This window comes from Equus przewalskii, chromosome 2 (genome assembly GCF_037783145.1).
Source record: "Equus przewalskii isolate Varuska chromosome 2, EquPr2, whole genome shotgun sequence".
Taxonomy (NCBI): Eukaryota; Metazoa; Chordata; class Mammalia; order Perissodactyla; family Equidae; genus Equus; species Equus przewalskii.
This window is the reverse complement of record NC_091832.1, coordinates 25,196,221-25,215,624: the sequence shown is the minus strand read 5'-3', so window position 1 is coordinate 25,215,624 and position 19,404 is coordinate 25,196,221. Positions and strand designations below refer to the sequence as shown.

Genomic DNA, 19,404 nt, shown 5'->3' with positions numbered 1-19,404 from the left:
AAGCGAGAGAGCCTAGGCCCCCACTGGACAGAACACTGTCCTCCTCAACTCACCCTCCCAGCCCGGCCCGGTCTCTCTAAAGCACAGCTCCTGAGAAGCTCCTGCTCAAATCTCCCCATAGTTCCTTCCCACTGCCGTCCCATCAGAGGGATGCACTTTGGTTCGACCTTCACGGCTGCTGTAACCTGGATACAACTGCTTCCTGGTGGAAAGCAGCCTAGCGGCCCCCAAAGATATCCACGTTCTAACCCCTGGGACCTGGGAGCGTGGCACACGGCATGGGGGATCTCTGCGATGGGGAGACTGTGCTGGGTTATCCAGGGGCCCCCGATCTGACGGCAGGAGTCCTTAAAAGCGGGGAACCTTTCCTGTTTGTGGTTAGAGATGAGATGATGGAGGAAGAATGGTCAGAGATATGACGCTGCTGGTTTTGAGATGGAGGAAGGGGGCCGCGAGCCAAGGAATGTGGGCAGCCTCTGGAAGCTGGAAAAGGCCAGGAAGTGGATTTTCCCCCTAGAGCCTCCAGAAAGAAACTTGACACTCCAGACATCTTCATTTTACCCCGGTGAGACGCACGTCCGACTTCCACAGAACCGTCAGATGATAACTTTGTATTAAGACACTAAAGTTGTAATTTGACAGCAATAGAAAACTAACACATTCCCCATTGAAGTTTCCTCCAACCAGTTAGTCTCCAGCTCTTCTTAGCCCAGACACCACGTGTTTTCCTCCTGTTGCCCCCGTCCAGGGTACTCAGATTGCCTCCTTCTCCTGAGCTCCTGTGGACAAGTGCCTTTCACCGACCACCTGCTGTCAGCATTCACCTTCTGCCTGCTCGCCCTGTGCTCTCACCCCTGCGCCCTAAGCTCCCTGAAGGCAGCCTCTGTGACTTATTCTCCTCTGGGCCATGACCAGCAGTGGTCCACAGAGGTTTGCATAATGGGCCTGGGGCATCCTTATGTAAGAACCTCTGCTTCTTAGCCCCCAGCGGCATCAGGAAGGCCTGGGGAATCTTGACAAAAACCCCCACTCTATCAATTCACCGTCAGATAATGGGAGGCAGCTCCACACGTGTTATTGGGGGGAAAGTTGGAAGATTCAGAGTTAAGTGGAAAAAGCAGGGAGTTGAAGGGTGAGACTATGTTGCCACTTGTGTAAAAAAGGGGAAAATATTTACATAATTTTAGAAAGAATCGACTATCTTTAGAAAGATATGAAAATAGGTAAGAGGACATAACCCCCTGGAACTTTCTGAATCCTGTACCATATATACATGTTACCTATTCACAAAAGTAGGTAAAATTGTAAAAATTCAAAATACTGATTCTGGCTGCATCGCCGGACGGGATCCAGGACGTGCCATGCGGGGCGCACCATCCGCAGCTCACTCTGAGTCAGGAGCTGAGCTGTCAGGAAGCGGGCAGGGCCAAGACGCAGAGGATATTTGGAAGCATAAACTTAACATGCACTTAATCGGGAAAAGAAATTGAAAGCTCTCCGAGGAACCGTGAAGCCAGGTCGGGGAACCCACTGACATCGTCCCACCTCTGCATTTTGTAGACGAGGAAAGAGACAGAGAGTGACTTGCCCAAAGCCACACAGTCAGTGTCCCAGGAATGTGTGATAATGACAATGACATTGACTCCCACCGTCATGCAGGGAGCCTGCTGACTCACAGGGCAGGAGGACAGGAAGATAGAGAAGAAAACACCATCTTTAATCAACCCACCTGCACAGAAACCAGGGGACAGTCCCTGCCTTGCAAGGCCCCAGTGAGAAGAGAACTTGGTCATCTTGCAAAAACCGTCTTATAAAAACAGAGGCTTCGAAGCACCAGTGGCTGAACCTATTGAGTAGAAAGGGGGCTGAAAGAGTGGGGGCGAGATGACAGCTGGCTGGGGTGGGAGAAGAGAGGGCTGGAGGAAAGAGGTGGCCCAGGGGCCACATAGCAGCCAGACCTGAAGGGAGCTGTTCCCTCTTGAGCTGTAGCCATCAGCTAACTGGGCTGACCGTCTGGGACCTTGGTGCCTGTGGTGACCAGTGGAACTCCTGGGCTGGCTGCTTGCACAGCCCTGCAGGTGGATGAGGTGGGGTGGGGTCCAAGCTCAGGCTCTGTTGGCCTTGACAGTAGGGAATGCTAGACCGGAGGGCAGAGGGTAAGGAATCTCCCAGAGTGGTCACCACGGATGGGCTCAGGTGTGCAAACCATCTCACTTCCTAACCCAGGGCCACTCCCATTTCACAAACCAGGAAGCTGAGGCCTGATCCTCTGCCCTGGGACTCACGAGCCAGGCCACAGGACGCAGGGTCCACAGGGGTGTCTGTAGGGAGGTGGGGAGAATGAGCTCCCATCTCTGCTTGCTCTCAAGGAGGGTGCTGGCCCTCCAGACCCCCGTCATGACCCATACCCCCATTCTGCCTCTTCAGAACTCCTTTGGGGCTTTGTAGAGGTTGCTTCTGGGAACTGGAGTGGTCATAGACACTGGTGACCTGTGAACACGGGTGACTGGGCAGTGCTGACTAGCCTTCTTCCACTCTGGAGGCACAGGCCTTCCAAGGTGAGGTGGATGGAGCCATCAGGGGTTGGTGGAGTCGCTGAAGGCATAAGGAATCCTGGGTGTGGCAGACCCAGCCTCAGGGACCTGAAAGTGGGTGGGATGACTGAATTGCGGCCTCCCTTTCCTGGAGAGAGTCTGACAGGTTTGCCAAGGGTGGACAGAGGCAGGCTTCCCTGTAGGTCAGGCTGAATTCAGGGCTCTGGGCTCCGTCCATCCGGTTCCCGACAAGAGAACGGTATATTGCTTTCAGAGGTGCGTTGGCGAGTGGTAGCAGGGATGCGTGAGTGTAGCGTAGACCACAGGGGTTCTAGAGTGTCCAAGGTGGAAAGAGGCTTGGAAATGGAACTTAGAGATCAGACGCTGGGTTTTGGTGTCTGAAACTACAGAAAGTACACTGTGTTCAGAACCTGCCTCCACCAAAAGCCTAGCTGTGTGGCCTCAAGCAAATCGCTTCACATCTCTGGGCCTCAGTTTCCAATATCTGCAAAGTGGGAATTATAATCCCAGCCTAGCCCAGGGAATTGAGTGTCCAATGAGAAGGCTGGAAAGAGCTCCAACTACTACAGAATTACTTTAATTATCTGAGGTGGGGCAACGGAGGTCCAGAGAGCACAAGAGCTTTGCCAGATGTCACACAGAGGGTCAGCCATGGAACTGCGATTAGAACCCAGGACTCCTGCTCCTAGTTCCCGGTACCTTGCCCCAGAGCTGGTGAACGAGCGCGGTGAGATGGGGTGAGTCTGTCCGTCCTGCCATTTCTCTCTGGACAGGGGACAGGGTGTTGGGTGAAGGGTGAAAGAGAGAGGCTGGAGAAGGGAGGGAGGCCCCAGCGCACGCCGAGGCTAAGATAAAAAAAATACAAACCCCGTGATCCCCCGGCCCGCCCCGCCCCTCAAGTCCCGGCTGGCTGCGAGGGGCCGAGTCCACGTCTGCGGCAGAGCGGGCGGCGCGGGCTGCGGTCGGTCCGCGGCCGCCAGGGGGCGCGCCCGCCGTCCTGGCCCGAGTCCCGGGCGGCGGCTGTCCGTCTAGTGGCGAAGCTCCTCACGTGGGTGGGCGTGGGGCAGAAGCTACCCCGACCTGGAGGAAACAAAGGCAGGTTAGCGGGGAGGACCCAGAGGCATGGGGGCGGAGAGATCGGGCTGCCCTACCCGCTCCTCCTCTCCTCCTTTCTCCTCCACTCACGCCCCGGGCCCTCCACCCCATTCCCACCCCGCTGCGCGCCACGACCCACGTGTACAGAGGCTGCAGTTGTAAATGCGACGTCTTCTGGGGCGCCTGGTATCCGTACGAGTCAAAGCCGCCGATGAAGTCAACTGCGGAAGGGGAAGTGGCGCACGGTTAGGGATGAGGCTGTGGGGGGCGAGTTACGGGAGGCTGGGTCCTGAAAGGGAGGAATCTGAGGGCCAGACTGGTACAGGGCCTTAGTGGGGACGCTTTGCTGCCGGATCTTGAGGGATGGGCCTATGGCGGCCGGGACTTGGAGGAGCTCCGCCAGGGCTGGGCCAAGGTCCTAAGGACAGAGAGAGCTTGTGGGATGAGGGTGGGGGTGGGGGTGGGGCAGTCCTTAAAAGAGGGAAGGCTCTTGGGGGTGGGACCCGAGACACTTAAGGGGGCAAGACCTCTGGAGGGGGAGGGGAGGACACGAGACTGGGAACGGGATGGGGGTGGGGATGCTTGACAAGGGTGGGGGCTTCTCAAGGCCCTCGGAGGGACAGGGCTTAAGAGGGGCAGTAGGGGGGAGGTGCCGGGGCCGTGGACTGGGCACCTGGATGTCTGGGGCTCAGCCCAGAATGGGCTAGCTATGCAGACCCCCATCCACACCTGATGCCTCTCCCCCACCCAAGAGGGGTCCTTTGGGCGACGCAGGGCTCCGTCCCGCAGAGGTGGCTCCGGCCCTGTCCAGGGTGCTGAAGGCGCGGGGGCGGGGGGGGGGGGCCGGGGGGCGGGGCGCGGCCAGGCTTCCCCCTGCCCTAGGGGTGCGCACTCACAGCTGTCCTCCTCCTCCAGGAACACTTTGCTCACGTAGCAGGCGAACACGAAGCCGAACAGCTGGGGGAAGGAAGGAGAAGACGCTCTTTCTCCACCCCCGCCTGGCCCTGCCCACCTGGACTAGAGGGGTGGAGGGGCGGGTGCACTGAGATGAAGGCAAAACCAGAACAACCTGAAGTTAAATATCTGAGCCTTAACCTCAGATATAACTGGTTCCGTTTGCCGTTCTGGGAGTGTGACTTTGGACAAGTAATTATCTTATGTCTTTTTTTTTTTTTTTTTTGCTGACGAAGATTCACCCTGAGCTAACTTCTGTGCCAGTCTTCCTCTATTTTGTATGTGGGTTGCCACCACAGCATGGCTGATGAGTGGTGTAGGTCCACGCCCAGGATCTGAACCTTTGAACCTGAGCCACCGAAGGGGAGCACACCAGACTCAACCACTACGCCAAAGGGCTGACCCTATCTTACCTCTTTGAGCCTCAGTTTCCTCAGTTGGACCTGAGCAGTACCTTCCTGACTCATCAAGATGAAAGAGGATTATGTGACTTTGTGTGTGTAAAGTGCCTAGGGCAGGGCTGGCCCTTCTAGAAATGGGAACTATGACTATCTTGGAGCCATTCTTATTTTAGTTTCACAACTCTGTGAGGCTGATATTGTCATTCCTTTTTGTGAATAAGGAAACAAGCCTGGAGAGGACAAATGACTTGTCCAAGGTCACACAGCAGGTATATTGCAGAGTTAAACCCAGGACTGACTCATGGTCTGATGCCTCATCCTAGTCCTTAAACCTGCTCACTCGCTGAACAGGGGCTGGGGCAGCCGTGAAGGGAGGCGGCCCGAGGTCTGAAACAGCCAGGCAGAAGCACAGGCTGCAAGACCTGGGCTCGTCCCTTCTTAACCGGGGCTAACCCAAGGGGTTTGTGGACTGCAGGGCGGGGGTGGGAAGGGCAGGAGGGCAGGAGACTCACAGCCAGGAAGATCTGCAGGGCGCTGCTGAGTGCTTCGATGTAGGGGTAGTCGAGCAGGCAGCCGGTGACCGAGATGACATGGTGGTCCTCCAGGGCCAGGCGGGAGTTCAGGACGGGCGTCACCAGGCAGCCCGGCCCATTCTCCATCCACCAAGAGCGGTGCAGGGACGTGTTGAAGGTCATGATGAAGTCCCGGTCCTGGGGGCAGAGGGGCCTGGGACACTGAGCTGGGCGGAGGGATCCTCCCAGGCCCCAGGCAACTGGGCCTGTCGGAGCAGCCTCCTCTCCTGGCTTGATGCGTGAAGGGCACGGAGGGAGCCTGTATCCGCGAGTCTACATTTGGCCAGGAGGGGGCGCTCGATGACCACGCAGGCCTCACTCTTCCATCGGCAATGGAAGGGGCTGGTGCCCACCCACAGGCGCCCCAGAATTTTAGGGCTGGAAGGGACATGAACAGTGACCGGGTCCAATTTCCCAACCTTTGGTGAAATCCTCAATACAGGCCCCTTCACAGTCCATTCAGCCTCTCCACTGCTCTCCCTGTGTGTGACCCTGGGCAGACCTCTCCTCTCTTTGGTCCTTGGTCTCTATTTGAAAAGGAGAAGGGGCAGGCCCAGCTCACGAGTTCTTACCCGCTGCTGAGCAGGTGCCAAGAACCAAGATGTGTGATCTCGTTTCATCCCCTCAGCCACCACACGCAGTCTGCACTTACTAGAGGAGGACACTGAAGTTCAGAGAGGGTAGGCCACTTGCCCAGGGTGACACAGCTAGGAAATGTTCGAGCTGGGATTTGAATCTAGTAGAGCTACAAAGCCAATGCTCTCATTTATATATTTTGCCTCCTTTATATCTAAGAACAGAAGTTGTGCCCTCTGAGCTTGCTGGGCTCCAAGCTAAAAACTTCCACTTTCTTCAATAGTTCTCCATGTAACCTGGTCCACTCAATTTTCCCCGAACAAACTCTAACTAGTCTCTTTCTCTTCTGAAAAATATCTATCAGAACTGGACTCAAATCTTTGCGGTCTAAGCAGTACACAGTGCGTGGCATCTTCACCTCCCTTGCACTGACCACACATGCAGTCTAAGAGCTGCTTTCCGGGCCACCACATACTGTGTTTCTACTGAGCTTGTGGTCACCTGGGACCCCAGCCCATCCCCACACAGACTGCCCTTCAGTCTTGTCTGCTCCAGAGAAGTGCAGAGGAGGCCAGAAACACAAATGTGGGCGTGGAGGATGGGAGCACAGATTGTCTGGGCGAGTAGAGGGAGGTCTCTACAAGAGATGATGTCCCAGACCCACACCACCCCAGGAGCCCTCGGGGTCTGGGGATGGGGAAGGCCAGGCTCTGCCCTCTGGCGCTGCCAGGCCTGAGGCTTACCTGGGACAGCTGGCCGACCTCCAGGTAGAAGCAGATGATAAATGCATTCCAGCCGACCCAGAGCACCAGCCAGGCTGCGTACTGGGGAAAACAGGGGTGGGGTGAGGGCGGGGACTGGACCAGTGGGGATGGGGCATGTCAATGGGGACAGAGCTCACAGACTGAGGAGACCTCTGCAGGGGAAACGATGACAATAGCTCACTCAGAGAGCACTTTATAGTTTACAAATCATTTTTCCATCCACCCCGTCCTTACAGCAGCCCTGCAGGGAAGGCACTGCCCTCTCTTTAATTAAGCCCAGAGAGGAGGTTTCAGTTTTCCAAGATCACACAGCTAGGAAGAGGTAGGGCTGGCCCTCACGCCCTCTGGTAGCTAATCCTACCCTCTCTGCAGAGATGACAGACACCAGACAGCATCCATGGCAAAGAGCTAGATATTTCCACTCCAGTCCTGGGCCTGCAATTCCAGTGGCTGTCACGGCAGATGGTGCCTGGGCCTTTCCTGAGACCTGGAGAGAAGGGTTCTCTCATGTCAGGTGAGAGAGCGCTTGCGAAGGGCCCTGTTCACCTGGCTCTGGGAGCTGAGCCCATGCTAGGTGGGGAGAAGCCCTAGAACGAGTGGGAGGTGGCTCTGCTGTAGCATGCCATTGTGTGTCATCGTTACTGTAGGTGTCAGGCCTTTATGTAGCAAATCTACCAAAAAGCCTTTTCCCTCAAGAGAGGCGTATGAATGGGTCGCTGAGGAAGAGCGGGGGGCCAGGGTGAGCCTAGTGGAAACAGGAGTTTGACAGAGACTGTTGAGGACCAGGGCTTGGAAAGAGGAAGCAGGAAGAGGGAGCCAGGGACACAATCCACTGCTGGGGCTGGAGCACAGGAGGCACTGACCTCAAAGCCACTTTCGCCACTCTCGGCCACATTCTTGATGAATATCAAGGAACAAAGGTCAAGGCTTCCAGAAGCAGCTTGAGAAACTAGACAAGACAAGGCCCCTTCCTCCCAAGGGCTTTCTGAGGCAGCGTGGTGACACGGCAGGAACCTTCACTCTGGATCTGATGCTCTAACATTGCTACTTGTTAGCTGTGTGACCTTAGGAAGCCTCATAACCTTTCTGAGCCTCCTTTCCTCATCTGGAAAATGGAGATGGTAAGACAGACCCTGCAGGGCTATTGCAAAGATAAGTAAAGCAGGAAAAACTGTTAGCAGTGTGCCTGGCACGTGGTAGGCATTCACTAGATGATCTATCTTGTTAACATTTGGATTTTTCCCTAGAAAATTCTTTAGGAAAAATACCAGTCTTGTCTCTGCCGAGCAAAGAAGCATTGGGATTCGGGCACCCATGCCCCCAGCCGGGCTAGAGCCCAGACGGAGCAGGGGGCTGGGTACATGGGGTCAGGGGCAGCTATGGCTGGAGGAGCAGGGGCGATGGCTGGAGAGGAGGGGAGCGGGCTTCTTGGGGAGGGCCCAGGTGAGTCGTACCAGAATGAGGTACCGGGAGCGGTACTGCACTGTGCCGAAGATGCCCAGGATGACGGCCATGATGTGCAGGAAGTTGGCGAGGATGGGAGCCCATTGGTAGCCCAGGAAGTCAAAGATCTGCCGCTGCAGCGCGGCCACCTGTGGGGAAGAGCGGGCTGAGGGCACAGTCACCCCTTAAAAGGGCAGGACGGGGACTCCTCCTTGACCTTGTGAAGCAGGTGACCCCAGTTACCATGGTGATGAGGCACCATGGCCTGATTGTATGCAAGCCTCAGAGCCGTCCCAGCCCCGCAGTTCCGAACGGATGCTGGAGGTGGGACAAGGCTGCAGGAGCGAGAGCGGGACTGAGCCCGAGCATCCCTCTCGGGTGGGCTGCGGGGAGAGGGGAGTCAGAGTTCAGAACACCGTCCTCCCTGCCAGGAGACCCTCTCCACCAGCAGCTCCTGCACCTGCCCCACATGGGACTCTCAGCTGGTGGAGGCAGGGTCCAGCCCTGGCCATGGGCTGAGCCGGGCCCTGGAGGGCCCAGGGAAGGACCCGGGCCTGAGTCACCTCTTCCAAAGACCCCATCTGGAGGTTGTCCTGGCCCAGAGAATCCATGGGCCGCAGAGAAAGGGATTTTTTTCACACCCCTTCCCCAGGGAGCTATAGTAGATTGCAGAATTGGCCTCAAATTCTTCCTCTCCCCTTTTCCATGCTCTGTGCTTGGTCATGTGACTTGCTCTGCCCAAGGGCACTTGAGCAAACCTAATGCCAGTAAAGGCTTGAAAACAGCCGGTTCCCCTGAGCCTGCCTACCTGCTGCATTGTGACATAGAGGACACCTCGTAAAGGAGCCCAAGCTCGCCCACTGGAGGAAGAGAGCAACGCCGAGAACTGAGGCACCCTGCTGACAGCCGGTCAGCCAGCAGACACCCGAGTCAGCCCACCTACATCCTTCGGACGCCAGCCAACCCACCAGGTGACCACAGACACGCAGCCCAGTCCAGAAGAATCTCCCAGCTGACCGACAGAATCGTGAGCTCAATAAGATGGTTCTTTCAAACCACCAGGTCTTGGAGCGAGCTGTGACGCAGCCAAAGCTAACTGACAGAGGAGTCAGTCAACACACCCTTCCCAGCAACCCCTGGTTCCATCTTTCAGCCGATACCCTCAGGAACGAAGGTGCCAAGGACACCTGCTGTTATTGACTGTGTGACATCCCTTCCTCTGGCGACAGAACCCACCTCTTTCTTGGGAAACTACCTCCCAGCCCCTCAGTCCACGCGGCTTGGGTGGGGCTGAGCCCACCAGTAATTCCCCAGGTCTGACCGAATGATCCACAGCGGGGATCTGGGCAGCGGTGTGCGTCCACCCCTTGCCTGGCTCCTGAGTCTCCCCGGATAGTTGCCGGAGCATCGGGACACAGATGCTCTCCAGCTGCCAGGATAGCCAAACGGGTGTTGTGTCAGCTTGGAGCTGCTGGTGACCGTCTTTGTCACCTCACGGGGACAGCCTGCTGAGGAGGAAGCCAAAACTGAGACAGAGAGAGAGGGAGGGAGGAAGGGTGAACGAGCAAGGAGAGGGACATTGACCAGCGTGTCCTGGGGACGTTGTTTTAGGTCCAAGAATCTAGCTAAACCTGAAACGCACTCTCTCTCCTTGTGCATGTGATTCCTGTCACTTGCAACCAAGAGTCCTAAGAAAAGAGAAGAGGGTCTGGCCGGGGAGGGAGACGGAAGATTTGGATAAAGTGTGAAGACCCCAGAAGCCTTATTCCCAGCAGGGAGGCAGGAGGAGGTGGAGCTGATGCTACCACACAGATGGCAAAGCTTGGGCAGAGACCCAGGAAGCTGCAGGCCCAAACCTGGCACCCACCCACCTGGCACCAGCCTGCTCTTGTTGGCGACCCCCCTCCCAGGGCCCTGCAGATGGAAAGAGCTCTCCAAGCTCATCTCTCACTGGACAGTCCCTGGCAGAAAAACAGAGCTGAGATCATTATCTCATTTTGAAGAAAGAGACCAGGAAGCTCAGAGAGGGGAAGTGACTTGCCCAAGGTCGCCCAGCAGGTTGCAGAGTCAGGCAGCCATTCTGCCTTTCTCTGCCACCTGTTCCATCTTGGCACCAACACACCACCTTTCCCAGTTGGCACTGGCCTGGGAGTTAAGAGGTGTGGTTTCTGGTTGAGAGTCTGACCCTGACTCCTGGGTGACCTTAGGCAGGCCACCTGCCCAGCTGGGTCTCGGGCTCCTCTTCCAGACATAGAGGCCACTGGACTGGATGACCTTCAAGGACTCTGCCAGTTTTGACTCCACTGGCCTGCTGACCTTGAGGGAGAAACTCCCCAAGCCAGCCCCCATCCCAAAAGCTCCTGCCCTATTTCTGTCCTTCTCCTTTCCACCCTGACTCTGCCAGGCCTTAGGGAGCCCTGGTGGTTTGGGGTCCAGCTTGATGCTCTCAACTCAGCTGGCACCTGGTCCTGGCCAGGGGCTGCCATCAGAGGATAGAGGCGGCAGCTGTGACAGAGTTGCCCAGGCTCACACTGTGGCCGTGGAGACAGCCTGCCTGGATGTGCCTACCTAAAACACGACAGCACCCCACCCCGACCCTGGCCCTTGTTCAAAACCCCTCTGTGTTTTCAGGGACCTCATTGACAGACTGTTGGACAGTTGTCAAAAAGAGAAGCTTTGGAGTCCTTAAAACTCAGGTTCAAGTTGCAGCTCTGCTCTGTGACTTAGGGCAAGTTACTTTCCCTCTCTGAGCCTATTTCTTCAACTATAAATAGGGAAGCTAATCCCTCCCTTGAGAAGTTGTTGTGAGGACATGGAGACAGCACGTAAACTAACAGAAAATTAGACTTAATAAATGGTGGCTAATTAGTGGAAGACCTAATAGTTGAAGCTTCTTAGTTTGGCATTGATAGGATTGGGCTCAATCCTTAGCTCCTGGTCAGCTCCTGTCCCCAAGCGGCTGAAATAACAGTTGAAGTCCCACCTTCATTTCCCTTTTCCTTCATCCAAGTCCTCCTTGGTCTTCAAAGGACAGCATAATTCCTGTCTTTTCTAGGAAGACCTCCCTGACCAGCCCCAAAGGACCTCTCCTTCCACTGCACATGGAGCCCTGGCTGGTCTTGTCCTTCTCAGCCATCGCTCCAGCATCCCTGCATCCTCACATGCAACACCCGCTCCTTCATCTCCACCCCACCCACATCCATTTATCCATCGCTCTGACATGTGACACGCCCTCATCCATCTAGGGTCCATCGCTTATTTATTCACAGAACATCTATGCGCTGGGATGCAGAAGTGAGTGAGCTGTGGTTCCTGCCCTTCGGGAACTCAGAGGCTAGTAGAGGAGACGGATAATCACAAAGCAGCGTCGTCAGCGCTCTAACCCAGACCTGACTGATGCTGTCTCTCCCTCCAATGCTGAGCGCAGAGATGGATTTAAATATACACAGATATTTTTGGGGGGGCCGGCCCCGTGGCCAAGTGGTTAAGTTCATGCGCTCCGCTGTGGCGGCCCAGGGTTTTGCTGGTTCGCTCGTCAGGCCACGCTGAGGTGGCGTCCCACGTGCCACAACTAGAAGGACCCACACCTAGAATATACAACTATGTACCGGGGGGCTTTGGGGAGAAAAAAGCAGAAAGAAAAAGAAAAAAGAAGATGGCAACAGTTGTTAGCTCAGGTGCCAATTTTTAAAAATAAATAAATATACATATATATTTTTAATTGAGATTCTGTGTTTTATAAATAATCTTAATTCTAAAGTTATTATTATTATTATTATTTTTCTTTTTGAGGAGGATTAGCCCTGAGCTAACATCTGCTGCCAATCCTCCTCTTTTTGCTGAGGAAGACTGGCCCTGACCTAACATCCATGCCCATCTTCCTCTACTTTATATGTGAGATGCCTACCACAGCATGGCTTTTGCCAAGCAGTGCCATGTCCGCATCCAGGATCCGAACCGGCGAACCCCGGGCCGCCGAGAGGCGGAACGTGCACACTTAACCGCTGCGCCACTGGGCCGGCGCCTAAAGTTATTATTTTTTATTAGAAAACTAAGTCAAACATTCCAGAACTTCTGCTTGATATGCAGCTAATTAACAAAGATCAGAACAAAAAAATCAGAGGAATATCTTCCCCATCTGGTTATACCACTTAGAAGCAATAACCTGAGGGCTGCAGTGATTGTAAATCATACCTGGCCTTGGCGTGTCTTTCTTACCTTGATGGGAGGAATTATATAGAGACAAGAGCAACCTACACCTTTGCAAAAATTTCAAGAGCATGTGCACTGAGGGGAAAGAGTGACTTTGGGGCTATTTCCACCTGGCCAGCCTGCGAGCCAGGTCAAGCCAGCTTCTTGAGTCTGTCTCCGAAGTGGGCCAGTAGGGAAGCTCCTGTGGGCGACTGATGCAGCCCCTCCCTGACCTCCTGGCAGAGGGAGGCTGGCCATCCAGCCCCCCAGTTGAGTGCTTTTTCTAAAATACGAGTCTGGTCGGATCACTGTCATCAGTGCAGCCCAGACAGCCTGGGGTAATTCCTACAGCCTCTGGGCCTGTCAACTCCCCTGCCACGTAGGATCCCAGACAAGCAGGACGAGTCCCCTGAATATAGTCCCAGAGTGACAGCTCAGAAGAAGTCACACCGATCCTGTCTGGATCTGTCAACGCCCACAGAGCAAGTCCCACGTGCCTGCCATCAGGCCTCTCTACCCGCATCTCCACCAGGCTCTGCCGCTTCCCGCTGACCCAGTCTTCCCCCACCCCCTTTCAGGAGCCATCCCAAACCAGCAGGGGCCTTTTTAGCCTCACTCCTTCCCTGAGGGCCGTCCCCTTACATGTTGCACCCAAGGATGCTGCTTTCTCTGTAGTCTTCTCGAGTGACTGTTTCTCTTCTCTCATCGTCTGTTCCTCAGGCCCAAAGGTGGGGTTGGTACCCTCCGAGGCCCCTAGGCTGCTTGCAGAACTGTCGACCCTGCGCCCCCAGGCTCGGGCCCTGTGGCTATCCCAGCCGCTTCCACTGCCGGCCTCCTCACCTACCAGCCTTCGGGGCTTGCCCTTCTTTGAAACGAGCTGGATCCCTGTGTCATCCTGGTCCACTCTGACACCTGGGGGCCACTCCATCCAGCACCCCAACCTCTCAGTCTTTAAAACTCTTCTCCCGTGACCTTTCCTTCCATTCCTCCTCATCCACAGCCACCCCTTGGACCGTGTCATCACATCCAGTGTCCTCAATTTGACAGCCCCTCTTGGACCACCCCAGCTTGCTTCCCCGCACCCTTCGCGATGACAAGCCCAGTCCAGGGCGTCAGGTCCTCAGCCCCTGCCCCTCGAGGCCCTCCTGTTCCCTGTTCTTCACATCCCAACTTGGCCCGCTGGGGTCGCACCAGCCCTTCCTCAATATCGGCATAGTCGGCAACCCCGACTCTCGTATTCCTCTGCCTTTTCTTTACACCTGTCAGGAAAAGCCCACACCTGCATAAACCCAGTGAACAGTGTTCTCAGTGCTCACAAAGCAGCCATGCACTGCTGGGCAAGTCCCCCGACGGGGCAGACTGGTCCACTGTGGATCCGTAATCGGAGCCTTCAAGAGGCTCCTGATGCCGTCCCACAGCCCGCCTAGGCTTCTCTGGGAACTCACGCTCCCTGATGACTATGTCAGATCTTCTCACTGTCCTCCACCCTCCTGGGGCCCTTGCACCCTCTCAGTGAGGACCTGGTCCCCCCTCACTGCCCGCTGTGTTTGAGGCACTGCCCCCTCCCCCCTGCACTCTGCACTCCATCTTCCCCTGTCTTCTCAGGAGCCCACACCATCCACGGTCCCTTCTCTTGTGTAAACTTGACCTTTCCCTCTGCCAGGATCCTTCCCACTGGGTCCTAAACACACTCAAGCCTCTCCCATTAAAAAAAAGGGGCCCCTGATCCCCTCCAGCTACTGCCCCGTCTGTCTCAATGCTCTCAGACCCCAAACTGTTTGAAGGTCCCCAGGCCCTCCCTGCCCCACACACCTCTGCCCACTTACCTCCTACAGTTTGGTCCAGTGGTTAGGAGCAGAGCCTGGGTTAGAATCCAGGTGCCACTGTTGTTTTTTTTGTGTGAGGAAGATTGGCCCTGAGCCAACATCTGTGCCCATCTTTCTCTACTTTATATGTGGGACACCTGCCACAGCATGGCTTGATGTCCACACCCGGGATCTGAACCAGTGAAACCTGGGCCACCAAAGCAGAACGTGGGCACTTAACTGCTGTGCCACCGGGCCGGCCCCCCACTCCTTATTCGCTGTCTGTCTCCTGCATCAGAAGGCAAACTCCATGAGAGCAGGGATTTCTGCCTGAGATGTTGCCAGTGGTGAGAGCCGTGCCTGGCGCACTGCAGGTGCTGAAGTCAACTCCTTCTCCACCCTCCCTGGCCACTCCCTTGATTCCGGTACAGCCCATCCCCCCAGCAGGTCAGGCCCCTAAATATCCGAACACCCCAGGGCCATATCCTGGCCCCTCTTCCTGCTCCACTTGTCCCAGCAAACGCATACGCAGCCCAGCTTCAGTGACGACCTGCTCACATTTCCGCCTCCAGCCCTTTTATAACCAAGTACCCATTGGATGGCTCATTACGAACCTAATATGCCCCAAACCTGGTCCATTTCCAGTGTTTGGGCCCCATGACATGTCCAGCTGCATGAGCCAGAAAGGTAAACTTTGGGTCCTGGTCTCCCTTCCGCTCCCGCACCTCCACGCCCAGCCTCTCATCAGGTCCCGCTCTCTGCTCTGCCAGTCTCTCACATCTGGTCACTTTTCTCCCTCCACTGTCTTCTCTCACCTGGCTGTTGCAATATCAGCCCTCCCACCCCCCAGCCTCCTTCAAGCCTGACACGCCCAGTCTCCTTTCAGAGGGAAGCCTCCTCGAACCTCCCCTGCTGCCCCTCCCCCTGCCCTTAGCTCCCCACCCCCACCTCTGATTATTTATTTATCGGGTAGCTGCCAGCTGAGGGGGATGCAGTTGCCATGGGAACCTTCAGCCCCGAGTCAGGGCTGCCTCTGTTCTCAGTAGGATGCTCTTGTCTGTCTAGACGCCAACCCCAGGAGCTCAACACCACGTGGGGGGTGAGGGGCGAAGAATGGATAATACAGATGGACCCACCCTGGCCCCAGGAAGCTGGCTAGGGGAGAGGGCAGAAGGGGGCCGGGCTCCGGGCCACGGAACCCATCAGAAGGCTCTTGTGCCCCAGCCCTTAGCAGCCAATCCTGCAAGTCAACGACTTTCCTGGCCAAAAGTCCAGCCATGTCGCCATGGGCCTTAGACACAGAAGTCAGGCTGCCCAAGGAATGACAAGGGAGGGGCCGTGGAAGATTCTGGAGAATGGTTTGGTCCAGCCTGGTACTGTCTCTTTTATCGAATTTAGTTCACCAAGGGCTGAGGTGGGAAGAGCTCCCCATCTGGGGTCAGGCAGACCTGAGTTCCACCCCCAGCTCAGTCCCTGACTCACTGTGTGACCTTGGGCAAGTTACTCCCCCTCTCTGAGCCTGTTTCCTCACTAGGAAAATGTCCTGAGGATTCAGACAGGGCATGTAAAGCTCAGCCTGGCGCGTGGCACACAGCGGTGCGCAGGGTCTGGCAACAGCCTCTGCCGCATCCCCAAACTCAAGCCCCCCTTTTCCCAATGGATTTCTGAGGCAGCTGACAAAATTAAACTCGACTCAGCCCCTCATCCGTGAAATGAGGGAGTGGGACTGAAGCCACAAACAGCAGAGCTGGAAGGACCCCTGGAGATTGCAGCCCTCCCCCTCCCCATCCAACCCCCTCATTAGGCAGGTGAGCAAATCCACAGCAGAGAGGAGCAGGGACTTCTGAGCCGAGGGTCTTCTCTCTCTCCCGGAGCTCTGCCTCCAACTCCGGGCCCATGTGGGGTCAATGCCATTTGAGCATGAGTTGAAACAGACGCCTGCCGAGAGATTAAAATGAGCACATCACGGAGAGCAGGTCGTCTTCGGCAGGGTCAGGAGGATGGGCCCAGTAGGGAGTCAATTCATTGACCAAATATTTCTTGAGCACCTACTGTGTGCCAGGCCCTGTGCAAGGGTGTATGGCACTGAACCAGCTGGCGTGGCTCCTGCCTCAGAGAGCTGAAGTCTAGAGACAGACACCACAGTCCTCTGGGAGCTGATGAGGGGGCTTTTCTGCCAGCTTGCCCAACCACTGTGTGCAGTGATCTGTGGGGACTCCCCCCAACACATAAACGCGCGCACACACACACACACACACTCACACTCCCTTTCTTTTCCAGGGCCCCCGCAACACTTCTGCCTCTCTTTGTCCCAGCCTGGATCCTGCTGGAAAATGGCCAAGGCTGTCACTGTTAAGTGAAAAAAACAAGCTTCAGAACAATACGATTCCATTTATGTAAAAAAAGACTGACACAGAATGTGTGCGACTGTAAATGCAGAATCAAGAGCAGGGAAACCCACAACAAATGGTTGTGAGAAGCTCTCTCCAGGGAGTGGCAATGGGGTGACAGGGACACTTTAAAATACACAAACTTCTGCGTTTCTGAAATTTTTTACAACAAAGTGATATTTCTGAAAAAGTTAAGAAAAAATGTAAAATGCTGTAGATTCATCGCTTAGACTACATAAAAGAGTGCTAGACGGCTCAGAGGCCGCCGCCTCCTCAGACGCACACGTGCTGTGGGACCCCGGGCCAGTCTCCTCCCCTGGGCCTCAGTGTTCCCATCTGTACAGTGGGGGCCTCTGTGGCTCCAAATCGCTCTCCATGCCTGGAGCCGGCACGGCCTGCCTGACAGCCTAATGGCCCTTTTCCCCCAGAGGCTGGTTCTGCGGATCCCCGGTATGGCCTGTCCCTAGGTTCTGCCTGGGTCATCACAGCCCTGCTGCCCCCGCCTGAGCACACACAGACCTGTCGCCACCTCTCCTCCGGGTCCTGCCAGCCAAGTGCCCTCTCCCACAGCCTTAATGTGCCGCCTTGATGTGAAGGTCCCCCTTTTACAGAGAAGGCTGAGAGCAGTCACTCGTGTCTCCTGAAGTCACTCCGACAGGAAAGGGTCCTTGTCTCTACACCCACTCACTAGACATCTCTCCAGAGCACTAGGGACGTAGGCAGGGACAGAGTGGAGGAGGGGACAGAGGGGGCGAGGACCCAACGGCCTCTCGAGAGTCAGCCAGTGCAGCCTCCCATGGGCAGTGATGGAGCAGCTAACGCTGATTGATGTCCTATCAGCGCCAGGCACTGTTCTGAGAGCCTCCCATCTGTTCATTCATTCATTCTACAAACAGTTCTCAAGTGCCGAGAACTCAGTGCTGAACAGGGAGGCCTCAGTTCCTGTCCTGATGGGGTGACGGTCCTCTGGTTCCCTCCTCAGTGCAGAGGCCAGAACATCCACCCCAGCCGAGGGCGGAGGGGACGTGGAGAAGGGGTAAGAAGAGAGGAGGTTCTTTCCCATCAGAAACAAAACAAACAAAAATCCCCCAGAAGGAGATTAATAACCTCTCTCAATGGGCCTCAGAAGTGGAGACCCATTTATTGAGCACCTGTTGTACATTACCCCTCATACTCACATCCCATCTCTTAATCCTAGCCCCATTGATGGGTGAGGAAACTGAGGCCCAGAGAAGCAGAGGGGCTCACCCAGGGGCACAGGGAAGAGCTAAGATCCAACCAGTTTACTGGGGGGCCGAGCCCTCGCTCTTCCCTTCTCTCCGAGGCTTGCTCCTGAGCCTGTTTGCATGCCCCGTCATTTGGGACTCTCACCTCCTAAGCTCAAGGGGGCCTTCTGCTTTCTAGGGGAATCTCCTTCCCCTCAGCGCTGCTCCCTCCTCCTTAGGACAGCTCCCCATGCCCTCAAGCCCTCAAGCCCCCAGATTGCCATCTGTCTGTCCTCGAACCCTCCTGCTGTGGCCCAGCTCTCTACCTCCGCAGGGCCAGGGAAGCCAGGGAGCAGCTGGTCATTACCTTGCGCGTAATTAGCCCTCGGAGACCAGCAAGGAGCTGTTAGGGAGGCCCAGGACCATCTCAGAGGGCTGATCTGCCTGGCCCTGGTCCTGTCAAGAGGCAGCCGCTGGGGCTTGGCCTCTGTCTCCATGACAACCCCACCCCACATCCCAGTGACTGCTGACCCTCCCCAGCTGGGGGGCTCCTCGGCCCCTTCTGGGAAGATCTATGCCGCCACCTCTGAGCTGGCAGCTCCATTAGAATGAAGGGCTTGGCAGTGGTCTAATTAGCATACATCTACATTAATTTGCATAAACGCTAGGGCTAGCAGCCCAGGGTGATACCAAGGTCAGTCGGAAAAATCAAAGGGTCCCTCCATCTCACCGGGTGACTCCTCATCCACCATCTGGTCCAAACCCACAGGTGCCACGGTGGGGGGGTGGGGGGGTGCGGTGTGCAGTGCAGAGAAGGGCCTTCAGGTAGTGGCTCTGTGACTCAGTCTCCCCTTCTGTGGAATGGGGACGAGGATGCCTACATCACAGTAGTGTTGACAGGACTGAGGGGACTTCCCCGTCCTCTCCAACCCCCAACCTCCACTCCGGGATGGAGCTCCTTGCATTCTGCCTGTGGGGCAGGCCCTTCTTGCCTGCAGGAGCCCAGGAGAGTCCATCCCTCGGATCTGGGACTACCGTGCCACCTGCCTCCCCTCTAGTTTCTGGGTCTGGCAGGAAGTGGATTAGGAGCTGACGGCTACCAGCTTTGGCCTTTCATCAACACCACCTCCTCTGGGCCTCGCCCTTGTGCAGGGAGCAGAGGGCATCTGACCTGGCTCTGGTCCCCAGCACCGCCCACCCCAGTGCACTGTCTGGAAAACCATGAGAGGCAGCCTAGAGTAGTGGGGCAGAGGGCACGCTCTGGAGTCAGACTGCTCGGTTTAGCTTCCGCATGAGCCTCAGTCTCCCCACCTGTAAAATGGGGATAACAACCGTCTCCCCACCTCCTGGAGTTGTTGTGAAAATTAAATGAGATAACGTATGTCAAGTGCCTCACACAGTAAGTGCTCCATAAATGTTAACTATTATTATTAAAACAATGACGGTAATGAGA

General features: G+C 55.9%; 1 protein-coding gene across 1 annotated transcript in view; it reads right to left on the bottom strand.

Moving 5' to 3' along the window:
• Positions 1 to 596: 596 nt before the first annotated feature.
• NKAIN1 (sodium/potassium transporting ATPase interacting 1) overlaps positions 597 to 19,404 on the bottom strand; it is a 41,552-nt gene continuing 22,744 nt past the window's right edge. Inside the window, exons 2-7 of the mRNA XM_070596196.1 lie at positions 8,372 to 8,509; positions 6,897 to 6,977; positions 5,518 to 5,715; positions 4,547 to 4,607; positions 3,790 to 3,871; positions 597 to 3,635 (exon numbers count right to left, since the gene is read on the bottom strand). Coding sequence (XP_070452297.1) covers positions 3,626 to 3,635; positions 3,790 to 3,871; positions 4,547 to 4,607; positions 5,518 to 5,715; positions 6,897 to 6,977; positions 8,372 to 8,509 — 570 coding nt within the window. The 3' untranslated portion in view covers positions 597 to 3,625. The remainder of the gene's footprint in view (positions 3,636 to 3,789; positions 3,872 to 4,546; positions 4,608 to 5,517; positions 5,716 to 6,896; positions 6,978 to 8,371; positions 8,510 to 19,404) is intronic.